The sequence below is a fragment of the Gymnogyps californianus genome, chromosome 17 (genome assembly GCF_018139145.2).
Source record: "Gymnogyps californianus isolate 813 chromosome 17, ASM1813914v2, whole genome shotgun sequence".
In the NCBI taxonomy this organism is placed as follows: domain Eukaryota; kingdom Metazoa; phylum Chordata; class Aves; order Accipitriformes; family Cathartidae; genus Gymnogyps; species Gymnogyps californianus.
In genome coordinates this window covers 846,585-860,074 of record NC_059487.1, presented here as the reverse complement: position 1 = coordinate 860,074, position 13,490 = coordinate 846,585, and the positions used below count along the sequence as shown (strand labels likewise).

The following is a 13,490-nucleotide window of genomic DNA, read 5'->3' as shown; positions in this document are numbered from 1 at the left end:
TAACAGGCTAAATAAGCTGAAACCTGGAGCAAACCAACCTGTGAAACCAAGAGGTGGATGCTTATGAGACGACAACAAGAATCAGACAGGCTTTGCACCCCACTCTCTGCCACTCTGCTTTCTGACGGCACCCGCTGCCATGCAACCGCAGCCTTTGCAGCCTGCAACATAGCCGCTTTGGTCCAGTTTTTAAAGCGAGGAGGTTTCCTCTTGTCTGGGAACCTTATTTAATACAACAGCGCTGCCTAAAATGACCCCAGGTGAAAGGGAGCAACACAGACAGACCTTGAGCATCCCAAATCCCTTTTCCCATTTCTCTCCTCATCCCTGGCGCTTCTGGAAGACATTGGACTAATTGTGCACTGGGCAAATGGATGCACTGGAGCTGGAGAACGGACCTTGGGGCAGGAGGACGCAGCTCAGCAAGTGCCTTTCACTGCTGTACAGGGAACCGTGCCCGCCTCCCAAACGTGTGATGAACCTCCCAAACAGCCCTCATGAACACCACAAGCCACGGTACAGGGAAAAAGGCTGCATTTTGAGACACTTAATGGAAACCCTGAACTCTAGAGCAACCGCAGAAAACCTAACACAAAGGGCAACACACAAGGCAGACACACACACACACGTGCCACCGAAGGCCACCCTTACTGTGCCAAAGCCGGGAACGTCGAGTGTGTAGTCGGACTGCTGACGGAGCCAGTCGAGGAGACTCTTATTTGGGACAGCCTTCTCTGCTTGGCTGCCTGCAGCTGGGACTGGCTGTGGAGTTGAGGTAGCAGCAACCGGCCCATCGGGGAGAGGACTGTTCTGGGGGGGCTGCGGCTGGTCTTCCTGAACATCCTGACGTGGAGGGAGGAGCAGGGAGAGCCCATCAGCAGCATGTGGTGACGCATACGCACCCAGATAAGCAGAGCTCCCAAAGCAGGTCATCTGCTCCTATCACACAGATTAATCCACATATTCCCAGTGCCTGTTCCTTAGATCATCACCCACCACCACATTATGCTTCCACTCAGTCCCCAGCACCGGTGGCATGGAGGGCAGAGAGAGCTGGGAGATGCCTCTGAACTCACCTGGAAACATCCTCATCACCAGGAGGACCAACTTTCCCCCAGATCACGCCTAGAAGTGGCCTAGAGGGACTGATCTTGCTCCCAGAGCCCTGCTCTTCTCTGAGTGGATCCCAGGGTAGAAGGAGAAAGGGTGCAGCAGGCTCTTGGCCACAGCTCCAATGCAGTCAAGGACCTTTCCTCATGTTCTCTAACCCTAGACACCCCCTGAGGTGGGACAGCTGCTTTTGATAATGCTTAGCAGGACTCAAACACTCCAGGCAGAGTGCTGCAAGCCAGAGGGAAATCCTCCCTTCCTCCCTGGAGTAGTATCTGCTCCCGCCTGCTCCAGCACAAGCCAAGCTGTCCTGGAGGAGGTCCCCCATTGTCAAGGGCAGCAGAGCTTGTAGGGGAGAGCTGGACCCTGAGACAAATTGTGCTGACTCCATCGGGGCCATGTGAAAGGGGGGAACATCAACCCACCTGCAGCCTGGTTGGAAGAGGCCTCTCCTTCAAGAAGATGAGGTCCATCCCTTCTACATTTTTTCTCCTGCCTCGTCTCCTCCTCATGGCAGCATCGTCTCTTCGGAGGCTGCCGTTTACAATTTGTCCTGTGACAGGATGGATTAACCCTGCCTGGAGGATGCCAGACAAGTCCATGCCCAGGGAGCCCTGGAGGGTGTTCACGGTCCCCAGTTTGGGCATGTTTGTGTTCAAGGTGAAAGGAGAGGAGTTCCCTGGGGACCCATCAGAGGCTCTGGACAAGTCCACCGCTGCGTCGCGCCAGCCATTCAGCACAATGGGTGGATGAACATGGGTTGCTGCTAGCTGCTCCAAGCTTCTCTGTTTGGCATCTCTCTCCATCTCAAATTCATAGGGCCTCCTGTGCTTCCGCTCGTCCTTTGCAAAGGCAGGGGTCAGGAAACCTTCCTGTGTGTATCAAAGCCACGGAGAGGGTTACGGCTGCTCGCGCACTGCCCGGGGACCACAGCTCTTCAAACCAACACTGAGCTAACGGTCAGGCTCTTCTGCCTCTCTGCAGCAGCCCCGAAGGATGCCCTTTCCCTGGGCACATCACACCTCTCTTTCCCTGCGTGGGGATGGTGCAGGAGCACCCTCACACACACTTTGATCTCCCAAGGTGCTATAAGCCTGGGTGCTCCACCAGCTGCTGGGCAGCCGGGCTGGGGTCTCAGGCCAGCAGCTTCTGTCTCTGTGCTGTGTCCAACAGCGAGAGGAGATGAGAGAGAGCTGGTGACTGATAGGGCAGTGCCCTCTCCTGCATCCTTTCCTTTGGGACACCAGGGCAGTGTCCCCTTTTCCCCTGACCACGCCGGGTGCTCCAGCGCTGACTCTAGAAGCACATCTACAGCCACAGAGGCTGCGGAGCTGCCGCAGAACAGCCGCCTTCCCAGGAGGGGAGCAGGGCTGGCAAGGGGCTGAGAGCACGGGGAGCTCACCAGGAGCTCTCAGTGGAGGGGACCAAGTGGCTTAAGCCATGTGTTATACACCACAAGTGGCACCAAGAGGCAGTGAAAACCCAGGCCCCCCTTGGGAAACTCCTGAGCACTTCTGGGCAATGCTTCACCCCAGAGTCCCAAGCCTGTCCCTGCCCGAGGGCCCCCCTCACCTTTTGTACCTGTGAGATTAACACCCCGTTACTGAAGCTGGGATCAGGGGCTTCTGACTCGGCAAAGCTGTTCCTGCTGCCGGCATTGCTGGCTACCGCTGGAGCTGTCAGCAGGCTTTGTGTCTCGAACTGCTGGCTGGAGGAAGGCCACTTGCCCTTCAGGACGGCATGGCAGATGTTGTCAATGCGGTTGATGATCACACGGTCCTGCAAACAGAATTGGGCGGTGGCAGGCTGGGACTCAAATGACTGACTCGTGTATGTCATCTCAGGATTAAAGACAAAACCAGCCCCAGTGACCTCAGCTCGGCGGGGAACTGCTTTGGGGCAGGTGTGTCCACGGCATGGGTGCTTGGGAAGAGCATCCCAGTTAGAGCATCTGTGGGGAGCCATGTGCAGAGGAGCAGGAGGCAGAGCTGGGGCTGTGTGAGCCACTGCTGGTCAGGACTACGCAGTAACGCTTGCAATACAAACAGCGTTAATTTTAAACTCACCTTAGGCCACTCAGAGAAGGAGTAAAGCGTCTTCTCCTGCAGCAGCTGGGCTATGGTCGGTGCCCGGGCATCCTGAAGGTCATCGATCTCCCCAGGCAGGACAGAAGCAGAACTCTTGCTCTCTTCCTCCAAGTACTTCTCTGGACCGTCTGAGAAAGCGACAGAGAACAGAGCCCATCAGTGCCCTGCCTCTCTTGCCCTCTCGAGGCGGGAGCAACTCCTCACACCTTCCCACCCCAGCACCCAGCTGGCTCCACAAGGGTCCCATTCCCCAACCAGCCACCAAGAAATGCAGCAGCCCTGGGTCACGGCAGGCAGCCCACGCTGCTCAGGAAGGGCCAGCACTCCCCTGGGCCGAGTCTGGGGCGCTTGTATTGCAGTGGCCCCCATCCCTGACCATCCCCATACCCCAGGCAGGTGAGGAGGAGGGCACATGCCTTTCCAGAAGGAGCTGCTTGCCAGGCAGTGCCCTGTGCCAGGAAGGGAAGGGCGTCCCGCATTCCATGGGATGCTCATGGCACAAGGGCTGCTGGGGCTCAGGGTGGGGGGTTCTGGCCAGCCCTGCTGGCAAACGCAGCCACCAACCCTTGGTTCCCCAATCACATCAGCTAGAGGGACCCCAGCTCCTACAGAGGGGAGGCTGCTCCCGGGGCTCGGCAGCCCCAAGGCTTTGGCTCGGCAGGGAGGACAGCAGGTCCCTCCCACCCCAGCCGGAGGTCACTGTCAACCAGAGGGAGCTCTCAGCACTGTACCTTGACTCTGGCTGCTGCTGGCTTTCTCCCCCTCGTCTCTGTTCTCACACTCTTCTTGCTTCACCCCCTGGGGCTCAGGGTGCAGGGCCTCTCTGCAGCCTGCCTGCCCCTCAGCCCCTCGGCCCCAGGCCTCTCCCCCGGCACGGGGGGGCTCTGCCCCTGGGGCCCCCAGCAGAGGTGCAGGCAGGCTGAAAGCCTGGCTCTGAGCCTGGCCCAGTGAGTGCTGCAGGGTGCTCTCCTCATCCAAGCCACGGTCCTCCCTGCCCTCTGGCCCGGGCTCCCCCAGCCCTTCGGGTGTCCCCAGCCCCAGGGACTCTCTCTCGCCATTCACGTCTTCTGGGCAAGTGTCCTCGGGTGTGGGGAGACCAGAGCTCTGCTCCTCGCCCCCCAGTTCATTAGCCTCGGGGTCACAACCGGCCCTGGTCCTGGGACCACTCAAGCCTTCCACAACATCTGCTGCTGCCTCGGAGTTATCATCGTCCTCTTCTTCCTCCTCATCTTCCTCGCTGTGGCTCTGACTTGGCCCTGACTTTGCCTCCATTCCTTTCTCCTGCAGCAGACTGATGAACCTCTGCTCAGGAGGAACCTTTATGTCATAGTTATGAAGACTGGGACTGTAGAGCCCCACGCTTATGACCCCTTCCATGGCACCGTGCTCAGGCAGCACCGGCGCAGGGCTGGTGAAGTCTCCCTTCTGCTGCAAGGCTTCACAGAGCTCTGCTGGGACGCTCCGCGAAGGGTCGCTTTCGGGGGGAGAAGGTGAAGGCTCAGCTTCCTCGTTCTGACTGTCCATTCGGTCACAGCCCACCTGCAAACCCTCTAGGAAGGGAGTCTCTCTCATGGCATCTGCATCGCAGCTGGACGGATCCTCGTCCCCCTCTAGCTTGCCCTCAGAGAGTTTAGCAACACCGCTTCCAACGTCTGTGCAACTTGGGCTGTCTCGGGCAAGGGAGCTTTGCTCACTGTTACAGGCCTTCTCATCGTACATCATGCACACCAACGAGTCTGGCAGAGAGCTCTCATCGTAGTTACTGGAAATGATGTCCCGGACTTTAGACATGAATGTTTCACAGTTTGCATCCGGCGGACTGCCCCCAGCCTGGGACATAGTGTTGTCTACAGTTTCTAGCTTGATCTGACTCTCGGCTTCATTCTCCAGGGATTCGCAAGTCCGGTCCACCTGGCTGTACAGAGGGGAACTGTAGAGTTTGGAGTTAGTCTGGTAAAGGCAGCACAGGGTTTCTGGGCCTGGGAGCCCCGTTCTTTTATGCTGGGCATAGTTCCTGTATGCATCTAAAAAAGACAGCTGGGGGTCATTCATGATGTAGTAGTCAGTGCGATTCAGGCCGTGCTTGGCGGTGCCGATCAGCAGGTCCCGATCATGTTTGCCACACTCCCACCACACCGGCAGGTAGAGGCTCGGCCGGCACAGCTTGAGCCGCTCGTGGAGCTGCGGACACTTGAGCACCTGCTCGCGCACCTTTCGCAGAAGCTCGATACGGTAGAGGGTTCTGGCAGCACGTTCCTCTGTGATGGGCTCCACGTAGATGTCAGGGTCTGGGGGACCTACAGCAGGAACAGAAAAGCCAAGGCCCCGTTATACAGATTGATGAGAGTTACACAGAGGCAGTGATGAGCAAGGTGAGTTTTAACTCTCGCTCAGACTGCAGGTGAGGTGGGGGGAGTACTTGTAGCCACTGTTGAGGCTTCTTTTCCCAGTATCACCACCTTCCATTCCTTTGCCACCAAACGGACACACGGGAGTAAAATCCCTTGACTTTAGCAGCTGGACCAAGAGCAGCACTCAGCTGCAGAGGATTTCAGAGTCTTGTCTGAGCTCTGCTCCATCAGCGCCAGCAGTGCTGGAGCTGCCTGGAGCTGCTGGCAGAGCGGCTCCCTGGGGTCTGAGCCTCTGGTAGCCCTTCAGCAGGTTCTCGGGGAAGGGAGTCCCTCAACTCGTGCGGCTCTTTTGATGAGGAACACCTACCTAAGGCATTAACACACACATCCAAGGAACTGCACCTGAGACCAGACCTCCTGGCAGGTCTGAGATGAAATCCTTTCTGCTGCTGTTAGAAGCAAATCACTTTGTGCTTATATAGCCCCCAAGCAGCTTTTCATCTGCCATGTCCTGCACGGTGCCAATGCACTGGGGCTCTGCAGGGCACTCTGAGAAAATGGATGCCCTGTGTGTTGGCCAGGCGTCCCAAGCCTCCGGCAGTGGGTTCAGACTCCCTTTACCCTGTAGCAGAGCTCTCCAGTCAGCTACACCACAGCACGGGCACTGTGCGGACTCTGTCCAGCGCCAGCAGAGAGATGCTTGGAAAGAAAGCAGCAATACAGATTGCCCAAGCAACCCCCAGCTCCAGTGTGGAGGAGATGTAATCTGCTGCTTCTCTACTTCTCCTCCCTCACATCTAGAGGTTGCTGTCCTGGATAAAATTGCTTGTGGTTTCATGGGAGAGCTCCGTGAGACCTGTGAGAGCAGGGGCTGGAGCCCACAGGGCTGCCCTACCTTCCCATTGTGCTGGGGAGGTGGTACACCGTGGTGACAAGGCAGCCAGAAATGCAAGTGGCTTCTGCAGGCCCACAGCCTGCCTGGCGTCTCGCTGCCTCCAACTGTCCCTGAAACTCCTCCCTTGCTCTCCTGCTCCATGAGAGCAGTGGGACCATTTCTGACCTACGGCTACATGGACCTACCGTTACCCTGTCATAGGCCATGCAATTTCCACTCACCATCCTCTTTCCACAGTGGGAGACCACAAACGTTCTTGCACATGGCCACGAAGCTGTAGAAGTACTTCTCCAGACTCTCATCTGTCTTCTTCTCCAGTCGAGAGATGGCTCGGAACTGGGCCCAGTCAAAAATCTTTTTCTCCTGGTCATAGATAACCCCAAAGGAGGAGACAGTGCGGTAGAAGTCTGCCTGCTCCCTCCTGGTCCACCTGTGGGGCAGGGAGGAGACATGAACACCACTGAGACACGTTCTGGTCCCAGCACTGGCAAGGCACCAGGCAGAGAGGCTCAGAGAGGACTATCTAGTTACTGCCCACCAGTTTTGGGGGAGCTGCCAGGAGGAGCACACCGGGGAGATCACCACAGCCTGAGAGCCTCTGCCTTACAGCACGTAGTGAGGAGGAGCGAAGGCCACTGGGCCCTCTGGCTCTCGGCTCACTGTCGAAAAAACACTCTCGGCTGTTTGAAAAAACACTAAGTGCAGCTCCTGGCTGTGCTGCCGATGGGCCGCAGGCTCCAGCAGCTTCTGTGGAGGCACAAACCTATCTCACCTACTCGCTTCCTGCCACACTGAGTTGTCTCATCACCTCCATGGAAAGGCCAAGTCTCTGTACCAGGAATTAGAAAGGAATGTCCTGCAGACACAGCTCTCATCCAGCCTCTTCCAGAGGGAAACCGGGACTGGGGTTCATTGCTGTAAGGGTCCCAGTAACAAACACCATCCACCCTGCTGACTTCTGTGGACTCCTGGGTGCCAGAGGTGGGTGTCACCCCCTCCCCACTGAAGGAAGCAGCCATGCTGATGCGGGGTTTCAGTTACAGCACTGTTAGAGCACAACTTTCACGCTGGCTTGGATCCTCTGAGCTTTCACCTCATGGGGATCACTCAAAGAAACGATCCAGGACAGAGATGGTGAAGAGCGTCCTGGGCAAATACAGCCCCAGGCAAACAAAGCTCAGAGAAACAGGCCACAGAGAACACACCAGGGTGCAAACTGCAGGGCAAGCGCAGGAGCAGGTCGCAGCAGAGAAAGGTGAGTGCTGTAGGCTGAAGAAAGCTTAAAGTCAAATCTCAGCCGCTCTGAAGTGCAGCTCTGAGCCAGCACCAGCAAGCTGCTGGGACACATCAAGGGAGAGCAGACAGAGTGACAGCACCCACAGCACTCCCCAACCGACCAAAATACACCTAGACCAGCATTTCCACCCCTGCTCCCAGGGGCCATGAGCCCTCTGCAGTGATATTTCATTCCAAAAAGGAGAGTAACAAGAAGAACGTTAATAAAAAAATCAATGATCCAAATCAAGGAGCCCAACGGGGAGTTTGCTGAAAGGCCTCAATCTAAAGGCTGGTGGGAAACCACCTAGGACACTCCTGTAAGGAGACCTCCCCCAGAAAAGCCCACAGAATTAAAGAGCAGGAAATACCAGGCTCCTGTGGTGCCCACAGCACAACCACTGATGCCCCACCTTGAAGAGGGGACAATACAACTGGAAGAGGTCCAGAGGAAGGGGAGAAGAAAGATCAGTGGGCTGGAGCAGCTTCCCTACAAGGAGGCCGTGAAGAGAGAGCACAGGGCAGCACAGATACCAAGCTGTTACAAGGGTTCCTGCAACGGGGACAGGTTCACAGGAGACAAAGCCATCGAGGACTGTTGACCACAGAGAGCCCCTGCAGTTCCAGAAGTCCCAGGGCTGCGCACTGGGGACCGGCAGTGATGGAGGCAGCATCACCCTGCCGCCCACCCTGCCCGCTTTCTGCAGAGAGCCACTCAGGGTGCCAGGATGGTCCCACCATCATTCCACTTACTGGGACGCAAATGAAATGGGAGCACCCCGCAACAAGGATATGCCACCACTGGGCTCCCGAGGCCATGAGCAGGAGGCTAATGCAGCGGCGTGAGAGCCACGAGGGTCAGAAAGGCTACGCACGTGGGCTGTGACAGCGCTCGTCCATCACCCCCCATCCACAGTGCGTCCCAACCACACAACACTGCTCAGCAGCACCCGCTCTGCTGGGGCTGGGGGGCGACCCCTGGCCCAGCAGAGGCTGGATCTGACCCTGAAGAGCTGTCCCTTCGCTTCCCTTCACCATGTCACCAGCTACTACCTGCAAACTACAGTGGAGGCTGCTCCTTGGCCAGGCTGGCTGCTGGAGCCACCAGGCTCCCTCGTGGCTGGGAGCAGCGTTCCCTGCCCAGCAAGAACCCACGCACCTCCGTCACATGGGCAGCTGGCTGCACGGACAGCCGTGGTGACATCCACCTGAGTACATCCAGGAGGGCAAGGATTTCAACTGGCCTAAATCAGCTTTGGAAAGGACCCTCTGCCGCGTTACCTTTTCTGCATTTCTTTGTTCACCGAGTCCATCTCAGAGGCTCTCCTGAACATCTCGTCCTGCAGCCAGTATCCATGGTTACCAGGCACGAGCATCTCGGCACGGGGAGGAAGCTCTTTGCGGTTGCAGCGTTGGTAGACGGTGACGAGCCTCCGCAGTCTGGCTGTGAGAGCAGATGAGACAGGCCAGCAGGATCTGTCTGAGTCGGAGCCATCCTGGGCTTCAAACATCAGCAAGGACATTAGTATTTAACGCACACTCAAAGCCGCAGGTTCCCGCATCCCTCCGGCCAGCTCCAAGAGCTCCCTCCTGCCTTCCCCCTCCCACGGGGGACACCAAGGATTACAGTCATGAGCGGGGCGCTGTGGTGACCATCCCTGGGCCCCCACACCCCAAAAGCTGCTGGCTCACAGCCTCACCGTGTCTGAGCTTCCTTCAGAGAGAGCCCAGAGGCAGAGATCAGGGTAGGAATGACAGCTCTGGGCCAGGCCATCCATGGGAGAGGACTGCAGCTCCCTGCTCAGCAGCGGGGCCAGCCAGCCCACGGCATCTGCCAGCACTGTCCACTGCAGAGGCCCTGCACGCTCATCTCATGCAAGCAACTGCATGGACAAGGGCAGGCTAATGGCTTCTAGTCACCCCTGGCTGGCTTTGGCTGGAAACACTCTTTTTCAGGACCCTGGCTGCCCTGCCACAGGGCCCATTCCTGGGTCACACGTGACTCTGCATGGAAGAGCCCCTCACAGGAGCCTGCCCAGGTTAAGCTACCTCACCCACTAACAGAGAGCAGCACGTCCCCCCAACCCAGCAGCATGTCCCTCCCACCCAGCAGCGCCTGCCTCAGCGCTCCGGCTCCGGCTGTGCTGTACCAGCCCCTGGAAGCCACACGCCGCGCTGCGGGAGATACGGCCTCACCTGCCACTGGCTCGTCCCGCTTCTCACTGGCTTCGCCCACCCCAGCAGCCACGACGTCCTGCAGAAGGAAACCATCAGAGAGGGCTCTCCAGCCCCGCACAGAACCCCCCATACCCGCAGCCCACCCGGCCGTGGCAGGGTACAGGGTGGCAGGACAGGCAGGGCTGCGTGTCTTGTGCCCTCGGGCTGCAGTCGCTGGCTGCCCTCAGCACAGAGGATCAGAGCAGCAAGGACAGGGGAGGTGACAGCTCAGAGGGGCAGTGCTGTCCATTTTGGGCCTGCAGGGGAGTTCCACCACAGTGACACGGGCTGTAGGGTCACTGCTCAGGACAGTAGCAGCGCCTACTGTTTGAGCCTTTGCTGCTCAAACGAACCCTGCACCCTCCCGTGCTGCCTCGTTCACTGCTCTTCCTCTCCCCCAGGGCCATTTCTTTTGAGACACCCCCGACTCCTTTGCCAGGGCCCCACGTGGCTCCTGAAGCCGAGTGCGAGAGCCAGCACCCCTGGCCGTCCCCAGCCCTCAATCCCCCTCAGCTCCCCATGAGGCAGATGCCGCCCAGGTCCACAGGAAACACACAGAGGCAACAGCAGAAGCTGTGCTCCAGTGAGCAGAGATGATGCAGACAGCATGGGGCAGGGCCTCTGCACGGCATGGCAAAGCCAGCACAGAGCAGGGTCACGGGCAGCGCTGGTTCCCTGGTGCCCCACAGCAGAGCTGACGGAGCCAAGCCTGCAGAGCAGGGCAGGAGGGCAGGCCTGGTAGCAGCAGACGTCCATCAATCACCGTGAATCCCACTCACCTCCTGCTTTGGCAGCCCCTCCAGCTTTTCTCCACCACTCTCTTCCTTTTCCATGCTGCCCCTGGGTAAGAGAGTGAATTAGTCCCTGGTAGCAGCAGCAGAGACCCCTTGGCTGTGCCAGTTATCGGCAGGAGGGAGTGGAGAATTGGTGCTCATGCCATCCCTCCACCTCATACTGGGGAGCCAGCTCCCCTCTGCCTTCCCCCCTGCCCGCTGTGCTCAGATGCACGGTCTGCTTCCTTCCTCCTCCCTGTGCACAGCTCACCCCACAGCACTGCCCCACTGCTAACATGGCCCCCAGAAAGGAGCCAGACAGCCCTCGAGAGCGTGGCTCCATCCCCTGCCCACCTTTCGGCAGCGTCCTGGGCCCCATCGCTGACGCCCTGCTCCGCAGAGAGCAGCTTCTCGTCCGGCATGCCCACCTTCTCCAGAAAGCACAGCGCCGGGTCCGCCCGCATGGCATTGTACCTCTCGTAACCTGCCAGCCGCCACGGGCCATCAAAAAGGAGAAAGATGGCACAAAGCCAGGCCTGAGCCTGGTTCAGGCAAACCTCCTGCTCTGTGGGACACAGCTCCCCACCTGGCTCTCACTCTCTCTCTGTGCTGCTGTGAGAGCAATTCTCACCCCCAGAAATTCAGAACACTTTCTCAAAAGTTGCTAATTGCTCTGCAGCCCCTGGGCAGCAGGCAAAGAGAAAGGTCAGCCTTTCCATCCCACCAGGCAGCCCTGCCCCGCAGGCAGCGCAGCACCCGGAGAGCTGTGCACAGCACCCGCGGCAGGTTGCAGCTGGGAGCAAACAGCCCTGTGGCTCCTGGAAGCCGCAGGGGGACTTCATGACCAGGCTGGGGATGCCAGGAGAGGCTCTGTGCCTTCCTCCTCGCCCTCAGGTGGCAACTGCACGCTGCTCCTGGCAAACCAGAGGAGTCTGCCACAAGACCAGGCACGGCCACCCTGGGCACCACAGTGCGCCGGCCTCACTGCCCGAACGAGCTGGCAGTGCCGCAGCTGCTGGTGCCTGAGGAGAGCTGCCTTGGCCCTGTGTGGCTACGGTGCATGGCTGCGGCTCTGCTCCCTCACACTGCCGTGACGTCCCCTCCAGGTACCGGAGCTCTGGCCAGGTGCTCCGCTTGGGTCCCTCTCATGCACCAGCACCCACGAGACAAGCTGGTTACACACCGTGCTTGAAGACGCCGATGAGCAGGGATTTATCGGCTTCGGCGTTCCACCAGTCCACTGGGATCTCCACATAGTCAATATCTGGCAGCAGCACGTCCAGCTCCCTGCGGCAGACAAGGTATGAATGCCCTTCTCCCAGCCTGACCAGACACTGGAGTGCACTGGGCACCGCTGGGCAGGGGCAGGGGGAGACAGGAGCCATCACTTGCTGGCTTAGGGACAGCTAATGAATGCAAGGCTGGCCTGGGACCCCGCCATGGCCTGGCGTGCATGTCTCCCTGGGGTCAGAGAGCTGGAGCCTTGGCTCCACCACAACCCACTGCCTTCCCCCTCCTCTTTCTCCAGAGATGGAGACGCTGCATGGCCCCTCTCCCCTCCCACCCAAACAACACCAGAGGACTCGAGATCCTATCTGATCTGAACAGCATCTCTTGGGGAAACCACTTCAAACCTTCCAGCCCCAAAAGAACAGCACGTCTGGTGGGGTGGGCTGCAATGTCCCCTCCACACAGACTCGTGCTGACGGAGCTGTGCTGGGGAAGGCAGCAGCCCCTGCTCTAGGAAATTAAGCTCAGCATATCACACTTCTCTCTGAAGCACCGAGAGCTGAGTCTTTGCAGGAAGGTCAGGAGCTGGCAGGCTGCAGGCTCAGTGGCATTACCAGAGCCTGTCAGCCCCCTTGTCCTCAGTGCTGGGAAGCGACTGCAGGCCACAGCGATGGGGCATGCTCTGCTCCGAGGCCTGGCCCTGGGAACTGGGCACAGTCTCTGGGGGCTCCCACTTCGGATTAAAGGCCAATTTGTCAGGCAGCACGTGGAGACATATTCCTGCAGGCTGCAGGGTGTCCCCAAGTGTCCTCACCACCCCCCAGGCTGGCGCTGCAGCCTCAGAGCTGCCTCAACAGGGCTGCCACGGCCGCGGTTCCTGCTGAGGCAGAGCTGCTGTCTAAGGGTGAAGCTTTGCCTGACCAAGACCTGGGGATTTGACCACAGGGTCTGACTCACCCAGAGCTGCGGTAAGCCCAGATGTGGCTGGGCTGGATGGCTGTGGCAGCGCTCAAGCACCGCTGCCGCCTCCCCGAGAAGCATTGCAGGGGTTCACCGTAAGGTCCCTACCTGGCGGGGGTCCCCTCGAAGGCTTTGTCCGCGGCCTCCCCCAGCACTTCAGCCTTCAGGTAGTAGAGCATTCGCACCCGCAGCAGAACCCTGTCCCGGGGCAGAGGAATGCATGCTAGCACGCAGGTGCTCAGATGCCAGCCTAGGGCCTGGCCCCAACGGCCCTCGCCAGAGCGTTTGCAGGGGGATGCTCCGAGGGTCAGCAAGGCCAGGGAAACCTGCTCGCCACCGTGTTTCCCCACGTTGGAGGACCCACCTTCTCAAAGCAGGATGGGCACCGGCCACGTGGTGTCATGCCACAGTGCCCAGCCCTGCGATCTGCTGGGGCCCTGCGGCCGGAGGTTTGCTGCTCAGGACACGGTTCCTGTTAGCTGGAGGAGCATCTGAGAGCAGTCCAGCAGCTGGAGCAAGGTGATCCTGCGTGGGCTGTGAGCCCTTCGCAGCTCCCTCCCATCGTCCCCACACTAAAGGCCCTCAGCCCACG

At 59.0% G+C, this 13,490-nt stretch overlaps 1 protein-coding gene across 1 annotated transcript in view; it reads right to left on the bottom strand.

The window, feature by feature from the left end:
- CHD6 (chromodomain helicase DNA binding protein 6) overlaps positions 1 to 13,490 on the bottom strand; it is a 62,659-nt gene that overhangs the window by 8,014 nt on the left and 41,155 nt on the right. Inside the window, exons 23-34 of the mRNA XM_050907258.1 lie at positions 13,007 to 13,096; positions 11,892 to 11,995; positions 11,063 to 11,192; positions 10,715 to 10,775; positions 9,915 to 9,972; positions 9,000 to 9,219; positions 6,665 to 6,873; positions 3,929 to 5,494; positions 3,177 to 3,325; positions 2,692 to 2,889; positions 1,536 to 1,982; positions 652 to 843 (exon numbers count right to left, since the gene is read on the bottom strand). Of these exons, the coding sequence (XP_050763215.1) occupies positions 652 to 843; positions 1,536 to 1,982; positions 2,692 to 2,889; positions 3,177 to 3,325; positions 3,929 to 5,494; positions 6,665 to 6,873; positions 9,000 to 9,219; positions 9,915 to 9,972; positions 10,715 to 10,775; positions 11,063 to 11,192; positions 11,892 to 11,995; positions 13,007 to 13,096 (3,424 nt within the window). The remainder of the gene's footprint in view (positions 1 to 651; positions 844 to 1,535; positions 1,983 to 2,691; positions 2,890 to 3,176; positions 3,326 to 3,928; positions 5,495 to 6,664; positions 6,874 to 8,999; positions 9,220 to 9,914; positions 9,973 to 10,714; positions 10,776 to 11,062; positions 11,193 to 11,891; positions 11,996 to 13,006; positions 13,097 to 13,490) is intronic.